The sequence below is a fragment of the Microcebus murinus genome, chromosome 2, assembly GCF_040939455.1.
Source record: "Microcebus murinus isolate Inina chromosome 2, M.murinus_Inina_mat1.0, whole genome shotgun sequence".
In the NCBI taxonomy this organism is placed as follows: domain Eukaryota; kingdom Metazoa; phylum Chordata; class Mammalia; order Primates; family Cheirogaleidae; genus Microcebus; species Microcebus murinus.
In genome coordinates, this window is record NC_134105.1 from 125,516,774 (window position 1) to 125,538,072 (window position 21,299).

The 21,299-nt window shown below is 37.8% G+C and overlaps 1 protein-coding gene across 11 annotated transcripts in view; it reads left to right on the forward strand.

The window, feature by feature from the left end:
• The window catches only part of CEP350 (centrosomal protein 350), a 192,455-nt gene that overhangs the window by 79,380 nt on the left and 91,776 nt on the right, over positions 1-21,299 (forward strand). For 10 of the 11 annotated variants that reach the window (XM_076000426.1, XM_076000425.1, XM_076000432.1 and 7 more), the window contains 7 exons: positions 5,345-5,531; positions 8,780-8,997; positions 13,186-13,349; positions 17,981-18,091; positions 18,517-18,657; positions 19,901-20,037; positions 21,089-21,211. In XM_076000426.1, the coding sequence (XP_075856541.1) occupies positions 5,345-5,531; positions 8,780-8,997; positions 13,186-13,349; positions 17,981-18,091; positions 18,517-18,657; positions 19,901-20,037; positions 21,089-21,211 (1,081 nt within the window). The remainder of the gene's footprint in view (positions 1-5,344; positions 5,532-8,779; positions 8,998-13,185; positions 13,350-17,980; positions 18,092-18,516; positions 18,658-19,900; positions 20,038-21,088; positions 21,212-21,299) is intronic. The other variant, XM_076000430.1, reaches the window with a different exon arrangement.

Genomic DNA, 21,299 nt, shown 5'->3' on the forward strand with positions numbered 1-21,299 from the left:
GTCAGCTGTCGGGCCCCAAAGGGGAAGATCCTGTTCCCTGGAGGTGCCTCCTGCTGGTGACTATATTGTCTCCCTAGGCAGCCAGGGATAGGGACGGGGGAGGGGAGAATGAGGCAATATGGCGCCTGCCGCGCGCCTCGGGTCTTTGCACAGGGAGGTGCCCGCGGGAGTTGGGAGCCTGGTGCCGAGTCCACTACAGGTTTAGTGGTCACTTGCGGTGGCCGTCTGTGGGCTGGTGTCCACAGGTCTCTCCACCCGCTGGGGAGCCCACCAGCAGTCCAAGATGCACGGGAGGGAAAAGTTAACTGCTCCACCTACCCTTGCCGCTGGTCTCCAGGCTGCTCCGGAGGTCTCTGCTTCAAGTTCTCCTCCGCAGCCTCCTCCTGTGGAGTCTCCTGTGGTCTCCGGTAGCCCTCCTTCCGTCCCTCGCCTGATGTATGCTCGTCTGCTTGCTTCTTGCTTCTAATTTCTTCTAGAAACTGTCTGTTTTGCAGAGACACTCTGTCTGGTGGTGTTTCTCGTCCCCGATCTTGCTCTGCCCCCCAGGCAAAGGCTTGTTAAACTCACAGGATAGCTTCTATCTAGGGAATTATTTTCCTTCCAAAATAGTTTTTTCTAATTATAAAGATAAACCCTGTGCATTTAATTGAGTTAAAATGGAAGAGGAGGACAGGGGAGGGGGAAGAAATCAGTCATATAGAAAACTATATTTAAAAATAAATTACCTTTAATCTCTTCACTTAGAGATAACCAATGTTAATATTTCAAAATATACTGTAGTTTAATTGTGGTAAAATATACATAACATAGAATGTATCATTTTAACCATTTTTGTATGTACAGTTCAGTGGCATTAAGTACATTCACATTATTTTGCAACCATTAGCACTTTTCATCTCTAGAACTTTTTCATGTTCCCATACTGAAACTCTGTACCCATTAAATAATAACTCCATTGCTCTGTCCCCTAGACCTGTGGTCCCCAACCCCTGGGCCACGGACTGTTACTGGTCCTTGGCCTATTAGGAAACAGGCAACACCAGCAGGAGGTGATCAGTGGGCGTGTGAGCGAAGCTTCATCTGTATTTACAGCTGCTTCCCATCACTTGCCATCCTCTCCTCCCCCTGGTCTGTGGGAAAATTGTCTTCCATGAAACCGGTCCCTGGTGCCAAAAAGTTTGGGGACTACTGCTTAGACCCTGGTAACCAGTGTTCTATTTTCTGTCTCTATGAATTTGACTGCTCTAGATAATTCATGTAAGTGGAATCATACAGTAATTTTCTTTCTGTGTCTGGCTTATTTCACTTAGCATAAAGTCCTCAGGATTCATCCATGTTGTAGCATATATTAGAATTTCATTCCTTTTTAGGGCTGAATAACAATCTGTTCTATGTATATACCATACTTTGTTGATCCATTCATCTACTGATGGCCATTTTTGTTGTTTCTACCTTTTAACTATTGTGAAAGATGTTGCTATGAACATTAATGTGCAAATATCTATTTAAGTCTCTGCTTTTGATTCTTTTGTGTACATACTCAGATGTAGAATTGCTGGATCAAATGGTAATTCTATGTTTAATTTTTCGAGGAACTGCCATAGTGTTTTTCTATAGCAGCTACACCATTTTTCATTCCCACCAGCAATATACAAGGGTTTCAGTTTCTCCACACTTTTTATTTTTTTGCGTGTGATAAGAAAACATCCTAATGGGTGTGAAATGTTAATAACATTTTTAGTAAGAATCCTTCCAGACAACTTGTAGGCATACATAAATAGAAAATTTTATGTGCATGGGTGTACACTTTATATGCTATTTTGTTCTGTCTATAGGTTATGGATATCTTTTTCTTTCAGCAAATATGGATTACTATTAATATTTGTAAGGACTACCTAGTATTCTATTATTTGAATATATTATAATTTATTTAGGTAATTCTACATTGGTAGATATATAGGTTTCTTTTTTCTTTTTTCCATTATAAATACTACTACATTGAATATCCTTATAAATACATCTCTATGCATTTATCTGTTTTTTTTCCGATAGGGGAAAATCCTAGAGGTGAGATAATGGGGAGATAGTATGCCATGTTTAAAATTGGGATACATTTTGCCAAATAGCATTTCAGAAAGCTAGTACTAGTTCATACTTCCAATGAGAGTGCTAGTAGAAATTATTTCTTAATCATTAACTGAGTATAACTCTATAACTTATACTTCAGAACACTTCCAGTTGCAGACTGCAATGTCTTTGGTAGGACATTTAGACATTATTTTACCAGCATTTCCCAAAGTCTGCCTTTCTTGTGAAATACGAGTTCAGTGGGATAAGCTGTTTCATAGGTGTTCTGATAATAAAAGAGCTCATGGTTCTGTAAATTTAGAAAATGCTTTCAGGGTAAAATGGGCTTCTTTCTTACAGGACTTATCAACAATTTTAATATGCTAATATGCAATATTTATTTCAGTATAAGGATGAGGCTGTATAGTATGAAGCATTTCCAAATTTATTTGACTGCAGAATCTTTTCTTTCAATCAGCATTTTATGGCACTGGAATTCAGCTGAACACAGTATGGGAAATGCCGATCTTGCTCAGTTATTTCATTTTGCTTTTGTTATGCTTTATTATGTTAGTGTCTTACCTAAGGTCAGTAACTTGTTATTGGAAAAGCCCAGATTCTGACTTCTGACTCCCCATTCTGGTCTATCTTCTACTACAATATACTGTACAATTTAAAAATATCATGACATATTGAGTATATGAAGATAAACAATATGATTTAATGTAGGCTTTTAGAAATTATAATCTAAAATAGATTAGGCCAGGCGCGGTGGCTCACGCCTGTAATCCTAGTACTCTGGGAGGCGGAGGAGGGCAGATTGCTTGAGGTCAGGAGTTCAAAACCAGCCTGAGCAAGAGCGAGACCCCCATCTCTACTATAAATAGAAAGAAATTAATTGGCCAACTAATATATGTACAAAAAATTAGCCGGGTATGGTGGCGCATGCCTGTAGTCCCAGCTACTCGGGAGGCTGAGGCAGGAGGATCGCTTGAGCCCAGGAGTTTGAGGTTGCCGTGAGCTAGGCAGACGCCATGGCTCTCACTTTAGCCTGGGCAACAAAGCGAGACTCTGTCTCAAAAAATAAATAAATAAAATAAAAAAAAATAAAATAAAATAATAAAATAATAAAAAATAAAATAAAATATATTAGATGACTTACAGGTAGTGTTTGTGGCTTTCAGTTTCCGTAATCTCCTTTCACAATACCTGAAACAAAACCACCCTATTATATTTCACTTTCCATAACATCATTTTTTTTTTTTTTTTTTGAGACAGAGTCTCACTTGTTGCCCAGGCTAGAGTGAGTGCCGTGGCGGCAGCCTAGCTCACAGCAACCTCCAACTCCTGGGCTCAAGCGATCCTCCTGCCTCAGCCTCCCGAGTAGCTGGGACTACAGGCATGTGCCACCATGCCCGGCTAATTTTTTCTATATATATTAGTTGGCCAATTAATTTCTTTCTATTTATAGTAGAGACGAGGTCTCGCTCTTGCTCAGGCTGGTTTCGAACTCCTGACCTTGAGCAATCCACCCGTCTCAGCCTCCCAGAGAGCTAGGATTACAGGCGTGAGCCACCGCGCCTGGCTTCCATAACATCATTTTAAACTTAATTTCTCCCTCATCCCCAAGTTCTAAAATCAGTGTAATTTTTATTGTGTATGCTCCCTCTGGAGGTGAAAAAGAGTGTCTGTGTGCACTGTGTGAAAGCTGTCCAGTGTATAAATAGTTGAAAGTAGTTGGTGAAGTGGTAATCTTAAGAAAAAAATTTTAATAGTACTTTCATTTGGCAATCTTTTAATGTAGGGGCTTTTAATGTAATTCTGTTAATGTAATTCTGTAATACAGTCTTTTAATGTAATTCTGTTTTCATATGGGTCCCTTGATTAGAATTTAGGTCTTTCTTGCATAGAACATTGTATTGTCTACAATTCCTGGTTGTTTGAAGTTAAGAGAAAATTTTAAGTTGTGTATTTATTGTTGAAGAACAATATTCAATGAACCAATAAAGTATTCTTATTATGAAAGCAATGCATCTTTATTATAGCAAAATTAGAGATAATCAGTATTAGCAGCTTGCTTCCAGCCTAGGGATCATAAATATACTGTAGATTGAAGAAACTTTTCTAAATGAATAATAATTCCTTAGATTTTTTTCTGTTTTGAGTGTAGCATTAAGTGTCAGTAGCATTAAGTATATTCACACTATTGTACAACCATCCCCACCATTCATCTCCAGAACTTTTCCATCTACCTATACTGAAATGCTGTACCTATTAAACAATAGCTTCTCCCTCCCCTCAGTCCCTGGCAACACCATTCTACTTTCTGTCTCTATGAATTTGCCTATGCTAGGTACCTCATATAAGTGGAATCATATATTTTTCCTTTTGTGACTGACTTATTTCACTTAGCATAATATCTTCAAGGTTCATCCATATTGCAGCATGTGTCAAAATGCCCTTTTTAAGGCTGAATAATATTCCTTTGTATGCATTTACCATATTTGTCCATCCATTGCTGGGTAATTGGGTTGCTTCCATCTTTTGGATATTGTAAATAATGCTGCTTGGAACATGAGTGTATAACATAATTGTTTTTTCACTTTTACATTTTCTTGTGACCTTTAATCATATATGTACATTTCAAAAAAAAAACACAAAAACTAGCTGCCACGAAAATATATATGCAATTTTGTACTCTGCTTTTTTAAAAAGGAAATAATGAATATATTTCTCATGCTGCTATTTAAACATACCATTAAGGTGAATCGTGCACTAGACTTAGGGTCAGGAGACCTGGATGTATGTCCTAGTTCTACTATTGACTGTGTATCCTAAACAAGTTATTAAGCCCCATATAATTCCAATTACCTTATTGGGAATATAGTAGGTACTTCAACAGTGAGCTATGGTTGTGCCACTCTACTGCAGCCTGAGCAATAGAACAAACAAACAAACCCCTTCTTTTTGGTTACTTTTTCATAGGAGTAGAGTAGTACTTCATTCTTACTTAATGTACTTGTCTTTTATTACCAGTTGAGCTAATATGAACAGGAAATAGAGGATATTAATGGAAGAAAATTCACTTTTATTAAATGGAGGCAGAAGGATGAACTGATTTTATTTTACATATGGAAAACAAATTTAAAATACATTATAGTCAATTTAAAAATATTCTGACTTACAGCTTTTTATTATTTCATTAAAATCTGTGTATCAGTTATCTTTCTCAAATTCTAATATTTGGAATCAGCTTTAAAAGAAATTTACTTTACAGGGTTGGATTCATTCACTGGAAATATTCAGAACTCACTTCTTAATGAGGAAAAAGTACAGTTTGTCTCAGAACGTGGCTCCCATCAAGGAAAGAAATCTGGTACCAGTAGCAGACTTTCTGTTAAGGATTTTGAGCAGACTCTTGACACGGATAGCACTTTGGAGGATTTTTCTGGGCATTCTGTGAGGTAAAGTAGTATATACTTTATTCTGTAATTCATATATAATTAAAATTACAGTGTCATTGATGTTCAGAGAATTTATTTGGTAAATTTTAGCTTGGCAGTCTCTTTAACTGTGTGTTTCTAAGTTACTACAAAATTCTGTACTTTCTAAATAGACATTATAGCTTTGTTCATAGCTCTAATCTTTATTTGTATTTTAGAATATGGTTATTACTTAATATAAGTCTCTTAACCTAAACTGTTATAACCTCTTTCTCAGGAATTCTCTGCCTCTAGCACAACCTACCTTTCTATTCTGAATGCCATTGTCACGGTGGTTTCTTGGCTCAATATTTTGACCAAGCATCTGCCTTCCTGAGGGTGCATTGGGAGGTCATGGTTACCCCATGGATCCATAGATTAGTTCTGAGAACCAAACTCTATTTGAAATGTTTTCACTGGGCTACCACAGACTATCTCGTTTCCTTTGTCTACAGATTTTGCTTTTCAACTGTATTCTTTCACTCTCAACTACTTAGCATCCTTTTGTCTTATTGTTTATTTCTTCCTCTGAATTTTTCTCTCCTGCTCAACTGACTAGACCACTTAAGCTTATTTGTTTGTTTGTTGTTTGTTTGTTTTTTGAGACAGAGTCTCACTTTGTTGCCTAGGCTAGAGTGAGTGCCATGGCGTTAGTCTAGCTCACAGCAACCTCAGTCTTCTGGGCTCAAGCAATCCTCCTGCCTCAGCCTCCCAAGCAGCTGGGACTACAGGCATGTGTCACCATGCCTGGCTAATTTTTTGTATATATATTAGTTGGCCAATTAATTTCTTTCTATTTATAGTAGAGATGGGGTCTCGCTCAGGCTGGTTTTGAACTCTTGACCTAGAGCAATGCAGTGGCCTCCGCCTCCCAGAGTGCTAGGATTACAGGCCTGAGGCCACCACGCCCAGCCTGTTTGTTTGTTTTTGAGACAGGGTCTCCTTCTGTTGCCCAGGCTATAGGGTAGTGACATCACCATAGCTCACTGCTTAAGCTGATCTTGACATCTCACTTTTATACTGGTTATGGAGCATGCCTACTTTGTTTTTCCCCCTTCTTTTTAATATATATTATGCGCTTTGGCCTGTTACTTACAATTAACCTTCAGTTACTGCTTTCTATACAGTTGCTGCTCATTTGTTCACATGATGTTTTATCTGTGTACTGATTTTATCCTTCTAGAAATTGGGACTGAGAAGGCACGGATTGATTTTTTTCCTTTTAAAGTAACTTTGTGTTTTTTCTAGTACTGTGTCACATCCAAATAACCATTTTTAATGCTTTCATGTTGTAAATAATGTTGCATGATTAATACCATCATTCCTATATTTAAAATTGAATTTTAATTTCTTTGTCAGTGATTTTGGAATTTACAAAACTTTACTTTTTCTTAAGAGATACTCTGGTGATTTAATTGGCAAAATCTACAAAGTTAAACATTTCTAAAATGGGATCCATACCCAAATAAGTTTGATAAGTGCCCCATACTATAAGCTAGATCTCACTTCCCCACCCATTGAGATTCACAGTGGATAAAATAATTTGAGGCTTTGATAAGGAGGATTTCAGATTTTTAAAAAATTGTTAAACCTATTTTATCTTATTTGGCTATAGATACTCTCTGTCCCCAGGCTGTCTTGCTTGCTTGCTCGTTCTTTGTTTTTCTCTTTAAATTTTTTGTAGTACTCACTGACATAATTGGAAACACTTTTATAAATGTTAGTCTAACTAAAGTTTCTCTGCAAAGCAAGTATAAATTCATCTTGTAAAACCATAAGGTGAGGTGCAGAGTGCTTTATTGTGTTTGATGATGGGTCAGAATTCTTTAATGGCAATCTATTAAAATGATAATTCTTTTTTTTGTTTGTTTTTTTGTTTTTGTTTTTGTTTTGAGACAGAGTCTCGCTTTGTTGCCCAGGCTAAAGTGAGTGCCGTGGCATCAGCCTAGCTCACAGCAACCTCAAACTCCTGGGCTCAAGCAATCCTTCTGCCTCAGCCTCCCGAGTAGCTGGGACTACAGGCATGCGCCACCATGCCCAGCTAATTTTTTTTTTATATATATTAGTTGGCCAATTAATTTCTTTCTATTTATAGTAGAGACAGGGTCTCGCTCTTGCTCAGGCTGGTTTCGAACTTCTGACCTCGAGCAATCCGCCCGCATCGGCCTCCCAGAGAGCTAGGATTACAGGCGTGAGCCACCGCGCCGGGCTGATAATTCTTTTTATGTTCCATAAGTGAAATTGCCAGACTCTTGGATATAGTATTTCTCTAAAACATCAGTAGAAAATTAAACATTAGGTAAACAAGTGGGTCCCTCTCAAAATTACTTTTATTCAAATATTTTTATGCTGGGCATAAGAGAAATTTTTATCTTTGAAAACTATCATAATTTTATTAGAAACTAAAGGCAAACTTGTTTTAGTATGTTGCAAATATGTTAACTGTGCTAAAATGCTTTATAGAGTATCTTTGAATAATGTATACAATAAATAAATATTCAGTGCAAGGCAACATCCTTGGAATTATAATAATACTTTTAATAAGCTTACTTTTTCAAAAAGGGGCTAGACATGTGCCTTGTATTGAATTAAATACCTTAGGAGTTTTTAACAATCTATTTGTTATGGGGAGGTTACTTATTAGAAAGTTCAGGAAAGAGAATATTAAAAGGTAGATATAAACAAATGAACATACATTAAGTATTTAGAGGTGGATAGTGTGAAAATAATTTTTTCTGTGACTCTTGGGTTAACAAAAGAGGGAATAACAAAAGTTTTTGTCATTTTTTAAACTTTTAATACAAATTGATATTTTATTCTCTTTCAGAGACATATTTTAAGACTTTTGTATAGCTGCAATTTTATTGTTGTATGTCTACCTATTTTAGAAAACTTTGCTTTATACTACAATGAGTGAATCATGATAAATATACATTGTAGAGGAAAGAGTTAAGTGCTAGTTTAATTAAGAGACTCCCTTTCTACTTCATTTAGGACAGAGTTTATGAGGATAGAGCTTGGCTTGTTTACCACTGTAAATCTAGCAATTAGAGGAATAGTCATAGTTCATTCATTTAGCATAGCGACTATATTGAACGAATAAATGCCTAAATCTCACAGTTTTTAAAGCTAATGTTAATAAAGTAATGTATTTTGTTCTTACAAATTGTTTAGCTGGCTTATGAAGTAGTTTTCCTTTCTCTAATGTTTTTATGAAACAAAACTTCTAGTGTCTCATCAGACAGGGGAAGATCTCAGAAAACTCCAGCATCTCCCCAATCTCCAAGTTCCCAAAAACTGTTGCAGTTTGACCTTCCAGGAACTTCATTAGAAAGATCTAAGTCTGCAGTAATGCCTACAACTACAACAGCATTTAAGCCTAATGCAGCTTTCACTGATTTGAACCTGGCTGCCAGCAGAACAACTACAGAGATGGCTTCAACACCAGGCAAGTAGATCCATGCATTTGTAATTCTTAAATATTAATTGTTTTTTCCTGAAAATTCCTTTTCTTTCATTTGAGCTATAGGGAAATGTTATTTCAACTAAATGTCATTACCTTTGAAGTAGTAAACAAAAACTGTGCAAGGAATTAAATATTGAAAAGCCTGAGAGATTCAGTAATGTTGATTTTTTTTCCCATCTTGCCAGCATTAGTCAAAACACATCTGAAAAATATATCCCATATATGCACTCTTATTTATAGGAGTATGTATGTATATATGTATACACACATGCACACACACACTTAAAAGAAATAGCTACATTGTGCAGGCATACCTTATTTTATTGTGCTTTGCTTTATTATGCTTTCCAAGTATTGCATTTTTTATAAATTGAAGGTTTATGGCAACTCTATGTTGAACAAGTCTTATCAGTGCCATTTTTCCAATAGCATATGCTTCATGACTCTGTCTCATTTTCGTAATTCTCTTGATATTTCAAGCTTTTCATTATTATTATATCTGTTATGGTGATCTGTGATCAATAATCTTTGATGTTACTATTGTAATTGTTGGGGGTAACATGAACCAAATCCATATAAGAAGACAAACTTAATGTTGTATGTGTTCCGACTGTTCCACCACCTGGCTGCTCCCCATCATGCTCCCTCTCCTTGGGCTTGCCGATTCCCTGAGGGGCAATAATATTGAAATTAGATCAGTTAATAACCCTATGATGGTGTCTAATAATTTAAGTGGAAAGAAGTGTTGTATGTCTCTCACTTTAAATCAAAAGCTAGAAATAAGTAAGCTTAGTGAGGAAGGTATGTCAAAAGGCAAGATAGGCCTTTTATGCCAGTTAGCCAAGTTGTGAATACAAAGGAAATGATCCTGAAGGAAATTAAAAGTACTACTCTAATGAACACATGAATGATAAGAAACCAAAACAGCCTTATTGCTGATATGGAGAAAATTTTAATAGAGGATCAAACTAGCCACAACCTAAGCCAAAGCCTAATCCAGAGCAAGGTCCTAACTCTCTTCAATTCCATAAAGGCTGAGAGAGGTGAGGAAACTGCAGAAGAAAAGTTTGAAGCTAGCAGAGGTTAGTTCATGAGGTTTCAGGAAAGAAGCTTTCCTGTCTTTCCTGACTTTTAGGTCTCCATAACCTAAAAGTGCAAGGTGAAACAAGTGCTGATATAGAAGTTGTAGCAAGTTATCCAGAAGCAAATTGATGAAGGTGGCTACATTAAATAACAGATTTTCAATGTAGGTGAAATGATGAGATGCTGAAAGAAGATGCTGTCTAGAACTTTAATAGCTACAGAGAAGTCAATTTCTGGCTTCAAAGCTTCAAAGGGCAGGCTGACTCTCCTTTTAGGGGCTAATATACCTGGTGACTTTAAGTTGAAGCTAGTGCTCATTTGCCATTCTGAAAATACTAGGGCCCTTAAGAATTATGTTAAATCTCCTCTGCATGTGCTCTATAAATGAAAAACAAGTCCTGGATGATAGCACATTTGTTTGCAGCATGGTGTACTGAATATTTTAAGCCCATTGTTGAGACCTGTTGCTCAGAACAAAATATTCCTTTCAGAGTATTACTGCTTATTGACGGTGCATCTGCTCATCCAAGAGCTTTGATGGAGATATACAAGGAGATTAATGTTTTTATATGTCTGCTAACACAACATCCATTCTGCAGCTCATGGATCAAGTAGTTATTTCAATTTTCAAGTCTTACTATTTTAGAAATACATTTTGGCTGGGTGAGGTGGCACATGCCTGTAATCCTAGCACTCCGGGTGGCTGAGGTGGGAGGATTGCTTGGGCTCAGGAGTTTGAGACCAGCCTGAGCAAGAGTGAGACCCCATTTCTACTAAAAATAGAAAAAATTAGCTGGGCATGGTAGTGCATGTCTATAGTCCCAGCCACTTAGGCTGAAGCTCATTTGAGCCCAGGAGTTGGAGGTTGTCGTGAGCTATTATGACACCACTCCTCTAGCTGGGGTCCCAGAGGGGGAATGTCTCCAAAAAGAAAAGAAGTACATTTTGTAAGGCTATAGCTGCCACAGGTGATTCCTCTGATGAGTCTGGGCAAAGTGAATTGAAAACCATCTGGTTTTCAATGGATTCTCCATCTAGGTTCCATTAAGAACATTTGTGCCCAGGTGCTTTTGGCAGCCATGGGTTACAATGCAGACATGGCCAAGTCCAAGAACCATGCCTCCCATAACCAGTCCTGAAAATGGCACTGAAATGGCATCCAGAAACCTCGATCACAAAGATGTGAATATCTTATGGGGGTGAACCCCAAGTTCCTAAGAAACATGTGCTTTGTCAAAAAGTACAACAAAAAGGGCCTGAAGAAGTTGCAGGCCAACAAGCCAAAGCTATGAGTGCATATGCTGAGGCTATCAAGGTCTCATAAAGCCCTAGGAGGTTAAGGCCAAGATCCCAAAGGGCATCAGCTGTGAGCTCAACCAACTTGCCTACATTGCCCACCCCAAGCTTGGGAAGTATGCTTGAGCCTACATTGCCAAGCGTCTCAGGCTCTGCTGGCCAAGAGCCAAGGCCAAGAATCAACACAAAGCCCAGGCCGTGCCTTCAGCTGTAGTTCTAGCTTCGGTTCTGGCTCCAACTCAGGCTCCCAAAGATGCTCAGGCCCCAGTGATCTCTGGAGAAGAGGCCTCTGTCTGCCAATGAGAGGACAGAAGGACTGGTGTAACCCCTGGGCTGCTGTCTTCCTGGGACTGTTGTCCTTCTGTGCTTTTTGTAGGAGTAAACCTGAGGCAAGAAAAATCACATTCATGATTCATGGGAGATCAAAATATCAACATTGGCTGGGCACACAGCCTTATACCTGTAATCCTAGCACTCTGGGAGGCCAAGGCAGGAGGGTCGCTTGAGCACAGGAGTTGGAGACCAGCTGAGCAAGAGCAAGACCCTGTCTCTACTAAAAAAAAAAAAAAAAAAAAAAAGAAAAGAAAGAAATGAAACAAAATATCAACATTAACAGGAGTTTGGAAGAAGGCGATTCCAGCCTTCATGGATGACTTTAAGGGGTTCAAGACTAACAGAAATAATTGCAGATATGGTCAATAAAGTAAGAGAACTAGAATTAGAAATGGAGCTTGGGTGTGGTGGCTCAATCCTGTAATCCTAGCACTTTGGGAGGCCGAGGTGGGTGGATTACTCGAGGTCAGAAGTTCAAAACCAGCCTGAGTGAGACCCTGTCTCTACTAAAAATAGAAAGAAATTAATTGACCAACTAAAAACATATATACAAAAAATTAGCCGGGCATGGTGGTGAGTGCCTGTAGTCCCAGCAACTTGGGAGGCTGAGGCAGGAAGATCGCTTGAGCCCAGGAGATTGAGGTTGCTGTGAGCTAGGCTGATGCCACGGCACTCACTCTAGCCTGGGCAACAAAGTGAGACTCAAAAAAAAAAAAAAAAAAGAAAAGAAGAGAAATGGAGCCTGAAGATGGGACTGAATTGCTGCAATCCCATGGTAAAACTTGAATGTAGGAGGAATTGCTTCTTATGGATAAGCAAAGAAAGTGGCTTGCTGAGATGGAAGATACTCCTAGTGAAAATGCTGTGATTATTGTTGAAATGACAAGAAGGGATTTAGAATATTACATTAACTTAGTTGATAAAGCAGCAGCAAGGTTAGAGAGTTAACTCTAGTTGTAAAAGTTCAATTGTGGGTAAAAGCCACCAGAGAGTATTGTATACGACAGAGAAATCCTTCATGAAAGAACGAGTCAGTGTGGCATATTTCATTGTTGTCTTATTTTAAGACAATGCCACAGCTACCCCAGCCTTCAGCAACCAGCACTGCTGATCAATCAGCAGCCTTCAGCATTGAGACAAGACCTTCCACTAGCGGAAAGATTGTGATTTGGTGACGGCTTAGATGATTGTTAGCATTTTTTAGCAATAAAGTATTTTTAAAATTAAGGTATGCACATTACTTAGACATAATGCTATTATACACTTTCCAGTATAATGTAAACATAACTTTTATATGCACTAGGAAACCAAAAGATTTGTGTGACTCACTTTAAAGTCCCCATCTTTCCTACAAAGGAAAACAGACTTGGTTTTGGCTCTTAAAATGAAATACATTTTAGAAATCTGAAGCATAATTTCATGTGAACTTTTCTGTTTGACAACTGTCATGCCCTCCAGGTTCTAAGCGCGTTTCTCCTGCTGGCCTCCAGCATCGCATGGCTGCAGAACTCAGTTACCTGAACGCCATTGAGGAGTCGGTGCGCCAGCTGTCAGATGTAGAAAGAGTTAGGGGCGTTGCACTTGCTCAGCAGGAAAGTGTGTCTCTGGCTCAGATCATAAAGGTATTTGTGGAGTTTTCTTCTTTAGTTTTCACTGGCTTTTCTTTTTTTTTCTTTTTTTTGTTATTCAAAATAGTCTTAATGATGAGTTTAAAAAATAATCTTTACCTGCCAAGTGGAAAAAAATGGCTTGCCAAACAGCACTTATAAATAAGCCTGGGAAAAACTATAATATATGTACTAAAAAGAAAATTCAAGAGACTGTATTTAGCAGCAAAACCATAACATAATCATTTTCTCTCAAATACTTTGTTTTCATGACTGTAAAAATCAGCTAGTCAGACAATCTTAGTATTTTCTCTTTTCATTGATAAGTCAGAGATGACTGATTTTGTTTGTTTTTCTGATGCTTTATTTGTACCAAAAAGAGAAGTATCTGAGATCCAGGTGTTTGATAAAGCCAGGATAATGTGGACTTTTCCTTACCAAACAAAACTCCAGAGAAGGAAGATCTTAGCAGTGTTCTTCAGTAGAGATACTATTGGTATCTTTTTTTTTTTTTTACAGAGGTATTATTTATATACAATAAAATACAAGATTTTTTAAATGTACAGTTTTGATGAGTTTTGATTAGTGTATATACCTATGTAATAACCACCCTAATCAAGATATTCCATTACCCCAGAAAGTTGACTCATGCCCGTTTTCAGTTAACCCCCCCCAAAGGTAATTACTATTCTGATTTCTAGCACCATAGTTTATTTCACCATAGTTATTTCACCATAGTTAATTAAGTTCTACCTGTTGTAGAACTTCACATAAATGGAAGTATACTTTGATCTCTATTATGTTTATTTTATTCAACATAAATTAAGATTTATCCATGTTTTTATTTCAGTAGTTTTTTTGTTAGTTTTTTGCTGAGTAATATTCCACTGATATCACAATTTGTTTATCCATTCTCCTGTTTATATACATTTGTATTATTTCCATCTTTTGGCTGTTACAAATATTCCTGCTTTGAACATTTTTAAGCAACTGTACGTACATATGTTTTTATTTTTCCTGTGTAAATACCTAGGAGTGCAATTGCTTGGGTCAAGTATAAGTATATGAAACTTTAAAAAAAGAAAAACAAAAAAACCTGCCATACTATTTTCCAAAATGGTTGTAACATTTTACACTCCTACAATAATACATGAGATTTCCAGTTATTCCATATCCTTGCTGTCATTTGGTATTACCACTCCTTTTTATTCCAGTCATTCTAGTGAATGTGAAATATTATTTCATTGTGGTTGTAATTTGCATTTGTGGTTGTAATTCTTATGACTGATGAATTTGATTATCTTTTTGTGTATTTACTGACCATTGTTTTTTTTTTTGAGACGGAGTCTCACTCTGTTGCCTGGGCTAGAGTGCTGTGGCATCAGCCTAGCTCACAGCAACCTCAATCTCGTGGGCTCAAGCTATCCTTCTGCCTCAGCCTCCCGAGTAGCTGGGACTACAGGCTGCGCCACCATGCCAGGCTAATTTTTTCTATATATTTTTAGTTAGCCAATTAATTTCTTTCTATTTTTAGTAGAGACGGAGTCTTGCTCTTGCTCAGGCTGGTTTCGAACTCCTGACCTCGAGCTATCCGCTCACCTTGGCCTCCCAGAGTGCTAGGAGTATAGGTGTGAGCCACCACGCCTGGCCTGACCATTCTTTTATATTCTCTTACGACTATCTGATCAAGTCTTTTGCCCACTTCAAAATTGGATTGTTTTTTAATTTTTTTTTTTTTTTTTTTGAGACAGAGTCTTGCTTTGTTGCCCAGGCTAGAGTGAGTGCCATGGCGTCAGCCTAGCTCACAGCAACCTCAAACTCCTGGACTCAAGCCATCCTCCTGGTTTCGAACTCCTGACCTCGAGCTATCCGCCCGCCTCGGCCTCCCAGAGTGCTAGGATTACAGGCGTGAGCCACCGCGCCCGGCCTGTTTTTTAATTTTTAAATTATAGGAGTTCTTTACATTTTCTGGAAACAAGTCTTTTGCAGATATTTTTCAAATATTATGGCCCACTTCTTGGCTTACCTTTTCAGTTTTTAAACTGTCTTTTGAAGAACAGAAGTTTTTAATTTTTGATGAAATCAAGTGTTAATTCCTCTCCTCTCTCCTCTCCTCTCCTCTCCTCTCCTCTCCTCTCCTCTCCTCTCCTCTCCTCTCCTCTCCTCTCCTCTCCTCTCCTCTCCTCTCCTCTCCTCTCCTCTCCTCTCCTCTCCTCTCCTCTCCTCTCCTCTCCTCTCCTCTCCTCTCCTCTCCTCTCCTCTCCTCTCCTCTCCTCTCCTCTCCTCTCCTCTCCTCTCCTCTCCTCTCCCCTCCCCTCCCCTCCCCTCCCCTCCCCTCCCCTCCCCTCCCCTCCCCTCCCCTCCCCTCCCCTCCCCTCCCCTCCCCTCCCCTCGTCTCTCCTCCCCTCGTCTCTCCTCCCCTCCCCTCGTCTCTCCTCCCCTCTCGTCTCTCCTCCCGTCTCGTCTCTCCTCTCCCCTCTCCTCTCCCCTCTCCTCTCCCCTCTCCTCTCCCCTCTCCTCTCCCCTCTCCTCTCCCCTCTCCTCTCCCCTCTCCTCTCCCCTCCCCTCTCCCCTCTCCTCTCCTCTCCCCTCTCCTCTCCCCTCTCCTCTCCCCTCGTCTCTCCCCTCGTCTCTCCTCTCGTCTCTCCTCTCGTCTCTCCTTTCCTCTTGTCTCGTCTTTCCTTTTCTTTCATTTTTTGAGACAGAGTCTTGCTTTGTTGCCCAGGCTAGAGTGAGTGCCATGGTGTCAGCCTAGCTCACAGCAACCTCAAACTCCTGGGCTCAAGCAATCCTGCTGCCTCAGCCTCCCAAGTAGCTGGGACTACAGGCATGCACCACCATGCCCGGCTAATTTTTTCTATATATATTAGTTGGCCAATTAATTTCTTTCTATTTATAGTAGAGACGGGGTCTCGCTCTTGCTCAGGCTGGTTTCGAACTCCTGACCTCGAGCAATCTGCCCACCTCGACCTCCCAGAGTGCTAGGATTACAGGCGTGAGCCACTGCACCAGGCCAATTATTTTCTTTTTTGATAGTACCTTTCGTTTTTGAGAAATCTTTGTCTATCCTACAATATAAGATACTTTAATAAAGATATCCTCTTATGTTTTTCCTAAAAGTTTTATAGTTTTAGCTTTTATATATAAGTGTGTGATCCTTCTCAAGTTAATTTTGGGATTTATGTGAAAGTTCATTTTTCTCTCATATCAATATTCAGTTGTTCCAGCACCATTTTTTTAAAAAAAGACTTGTATTACCATAATGCCTTTATCAGTGATCAAGTAACCACTTATGTGTAGGTCTATTTCTGGACTGTTCTTTTCCATTGATCTATTTGTCTGTCCTTAATGTCAGTACCATATTATTTTTATTACGGTGGTTTTTTAGTGAGTTCTGAAATCATGATATATTTCTTTCAACTTTGTTCTTTTTTTTCAAGATGGTTTTGGTTATTCTAGGTTTTTTGTGTTTTCATATAACTTATTGAATCAGTTTGTCAGTTTCTACCAAAAAAAAGTCTAGTGGAATTTTAATTAGAATGGCATTGAATCTATAGGTCATTCTGGGGAGAATTTACATCTTAATGATATTGCCTCTTCTAATTCATGAACATGATACATTTTTCTGGTTATTTAGATCTTTTAATATTTCTCTCAGCAGTATTATAATTTTCATTGTAGAGAGCTACACATTTTGAAATTTATTTCTATTTTTTTGATGCCACTGTAAATTCTTTTTTCAATTTCATTTTCCAGTTCTTCTTTCCACAATACGTATAAGACAATTCTTTGTGTGGGACTATCCCATACTTTGCAGGGAGTTCAGCATTTTTGCACCCTTCCCACTAAATAACAGTAGTGCTGTCCCATCACTGTGACAGCAAAAACTCCATAGACATTTCCAAATGTTCCCTGGTAGAGGGTGGGCAGGGACTGATACCAATTCTTTGGAGAATTATCATATTAAAGAAATGACCCCATTGTAATGGAGAGTCATGCTGACCTTGAAATCTGTGTCAGCACTGAGATTTTCTACCATTTTAGAGATACATTATAATTCTGGGTTTGCAGATTTGGGCTGAGCAAAATATGACTTTTTACATATAATCTTACCACCTTTGGAGAACCTGTATTATTTAGTACTAATTCAGAAGAGATGAAATATATAAATTTATAGATAACATTGTATAGAATAATGGTAAGAAAGGGTCATGGTGACCAGGAGACCTTTTATGAGGACAACAATTTTTACGTAGCTGCTTCTTCAAAGTCAAAAGAATTATAAAATTGTGAGATGTGCAGTATTATTTTTATTTTTATACATGGGACATATTTTTATCTCTTCCAAAGAGTGAGGTACTATAGCTTTTGCTTTCTAACCAGCTTTTTAGTATCAATTCTTAGTCCTTATGCCTTGGAAATTTTTTCTATTACTACATTATTTAATGTATGGTAGGTAGTCACTAAATATTTTGATAAATGATAAATGGCTGATGGCTGATCTCTTTACTGTCTTTTCCTTTAGGCTCTAATTGGTTGCTCCAAATAATTTGTGTTAGGAAGATATTATTGTGTGTATTATAGTCACTGTGTTAAAGTAGTTTACTATCTTAGAATTAATATTTGGCCATTTCCTTAATTTGAAGGCACAGCAGCAACGCCATGAAAGAGACTTGGCCCTTTTGAAACTAAAAGCTGAACAAGAGGCTCTGGAATGTCAGAGACAGTTAGAAGAAACCCGAAACAAAGCAGCTCAGGTAACTTATTTAATATTTTGCAGCAAATTCTGGTTTTTTAAACCTAAATTTGCATCTTAGAAATCACTTCAGTGTTTTTTTAATTATAGAGGAGTAACGATGTAAATAATTATGTTTTAGTATTGACTACTTTTTATGGGATAATTTCATGTCATTTGATTCTTGTAACAACCTTATGAAATAAGTAGTCAGGACTTATCCCAATTTAAAGAAGTAAGAATTCTGGTACATTGTAGTTATTTGTCCACAGACACATTAACTTGTGAACAGTAGAGTTAAGACTTAAACCATGAAATCTAGATTATAGTCAAGTGTTTTTTTCTACAAGGTATTTAATGCATGAAATAAATTTATAAGTTCAAACTAATTTGCGTATAGGGGAGACTGAAACATAACTTCTTTTTTTTGCCCTCTTTTATATAAAGGTCCATGCAGAATCCTTACAGCAGCTGGTTAAATCACAACGAGAAGTAACTGAAGTCTTGCAGGAAGCAACCTGTAAAATAGCAGCTCAGCAAACAGAGACTGCTCACCTTACCACAGATGCAGCATGCCAAATCTGTGAGGTAAGAGCCACTGAGAACCCTTTTCTCTTTAGTTCTTTTTAGTCAATCTTAGTAACCTTGCTCTTACCAGTAACAGATTTCTAATATCTAGTAAATACATAATCTGAATTAGTGACTTTTACTGGAGGCCATACCCTGTTGAAATAAGAGGCATTGTTGATTAGAGTGTATTGTACATGTAAATGTTATATGTAGAGAAAAAGGTAGAGAAGAACTCTGGTAAGCTTTTTAGAAAAGTATTGACTTTGGTAAGCTTTTTAGAAAAGTATTGACTTTATTGGTGTATAATTTACAAATGATAAAATGCATCCATTTTAAGTGTGCAGTTTGATGAATTTTAGTGTGTGTGTGTATGTCTATCTCTTCACCATAGTCAAGAGATAGAATATATCTATCACTTTAAAAAGTTCCTTCATACCCCCTTTGCAGTCAGTCTCCAGTTTCCACCCCAGGGAGCTGCTGATCTGCTTTGTGTGAGGATGGTACATTTTTACCCAGAATGATGTTAGTGTCTTTTCTTTTATTGTACCAAAGGTAAAGCCAGGAATAGTTTTATTACTGTCTCTATGTAGGCTATCACAAGTTATAGATACAATTTTACTTTATTGTAGCAGTTTGTAAAATGACTCAGTTATTGAAATTTCATGAACCTACTATATGTTGGGTACTCTGAGGTACTATGAGGTTTCATACTTACAAATAAGTATGAAATTGAGTTTCCTTTCTCAAGAAAATTTTAATGTAATAGACAACATTAACAAAGATTTCAAAACACTTTAGTTCATCAGAAAAAGGAATAGCTCAAAGCAGTGATTGAAGAAATATAAAATGAATAATATATGTAGCAGTTGCCAATAATGGTTAAGACTAGGGAAAATGTATTTCACATTATTGGTACAAAAAGAATGAGAAAGGAAGTTGTAATTGACTTGATTCTTAAAGGAAGATTTAATTTTTGGTTGCTACTGCTTATTATGTGATGTGAAGCTTTTTCTGTCTAGTTCATAGATTGTTATAGCTGGGTGAGACCTTATAAATCATGTAGTCTCTTTATATATAAGATGAAGCTGTGGAGATTTAAAGAGCCTAAAGTGACTTGGCCAAAGCATTTCTTCTGTTAGTAGCAGAATTTGCTTGCTCCTCAGTTCATTGATCTTTCCAAGACACTGTGCACCTTCTCAGTTATTCTTGATGGTATCTCTTGACATCTACATTTGCCTTTCATGGGTGTGTTTATATTTAGATGCCAGAGTTGACTCAAACTCATATCTCAGATGCTACCACTGCTTCAGGAGCTCCCCTAGCAACACTGTATGACCACCAGCGGCGACATTTTCCAGATTTCGTGAAACAACTGAGTACCAGAGCTGAAACAGATAGGTTAATATTCATTCATTCAGCAAATATGCAATGAGTATCTCTTATGTCCTAGGTACTATTCTGAGTACTAGGAATACAGTTATGGGCATACAGTCTAGTAGGGAAGATAAACATTAGTCAAATATTCAGTGAAGTGAATGAACACTTACAAACTGAGATAAGTGTTAGGGAAGAAAGGAACACATATCTCAGAGATATGTAACACAGGAATTTGAATAGCCTGGGGTACCAGAAGGTCAGAGAAGATTTTCATAAGGAAATAAATCTTATGGTGAGATCTGGTGGATGAGGAATCAGTGATGTAAAGGATGTAAAGAATAGGCAGATCAAAACCCTGGGCCAGGCACATGGCTCATGCCTGTAATCCCAGAGCTTTGAGAGGCTGAGGTGGGAGGATTGCTTGAGGCTAGGAGTTCGAGACCAGCCCAGGCAACGTAGTGAGACCCCATCTCTATAAAAGAAAAAAACAAATTAGCTGGGCATGGTGGTGTGCTACCTGTAGTCCCAGCTACGTGGAAGGCCAAGGCAGGAGGATCTCTTGAGCTTGGAGTTTGAGGCTGTAGTCAGCTGTGATCATGCCACTGCACTCCAGCCTGGAGGCAGAGAGCAAAGAGTTCTGGGTATGAGATGATGCAAGGATCAGATCATGGTAGGACCTTGCAGACTTTAGGATTTTGTAATTTATTCTAGGAGCAATGGAAAGTAATTAAAGAGGTTCTTTCGGCAAGACTGAGTGGCATGATCATATTTGTGTATGTTTTTAATCATATTTTGACAACCTCTAATTCATAAATTTTAAGTCTTTATTAACACTCATTGATACTAGGAGTGATTTTGTGTTTATTTTCCTTAATAAAGCCGAAGATACTCTTTAATGTGTTTATATAGATCATTTTCTATTGAATGCCTTTTTTTCTTAAATACTTTGTAATAGTTATTTCATAATTTCTGTTTATTCAAGATTTTATCTCATATTACTTTCAAGCAGTATTTAAAAATCTTTCTGTTACTGGAGACTTTGAATACTTAATAAGTTTTTATCTCTTTGTAGGAAAACTCAATCTATTTTCCTCTGTCAGAGTAAAGAAGGAACTCTTGACTCAAAGCATCAGAAGAATACCCCTTCATATGATAGCTATTCTGAGTCTTCAAGGTATAAGAATCATGATCAAAGGTGAAGATAGTTTGATTTCTTTATCAGTACAGTTTCGTAAACTCTGATAAATGGCTTAAGCATTGCTTTTCTTTGACTTCTTAATCTT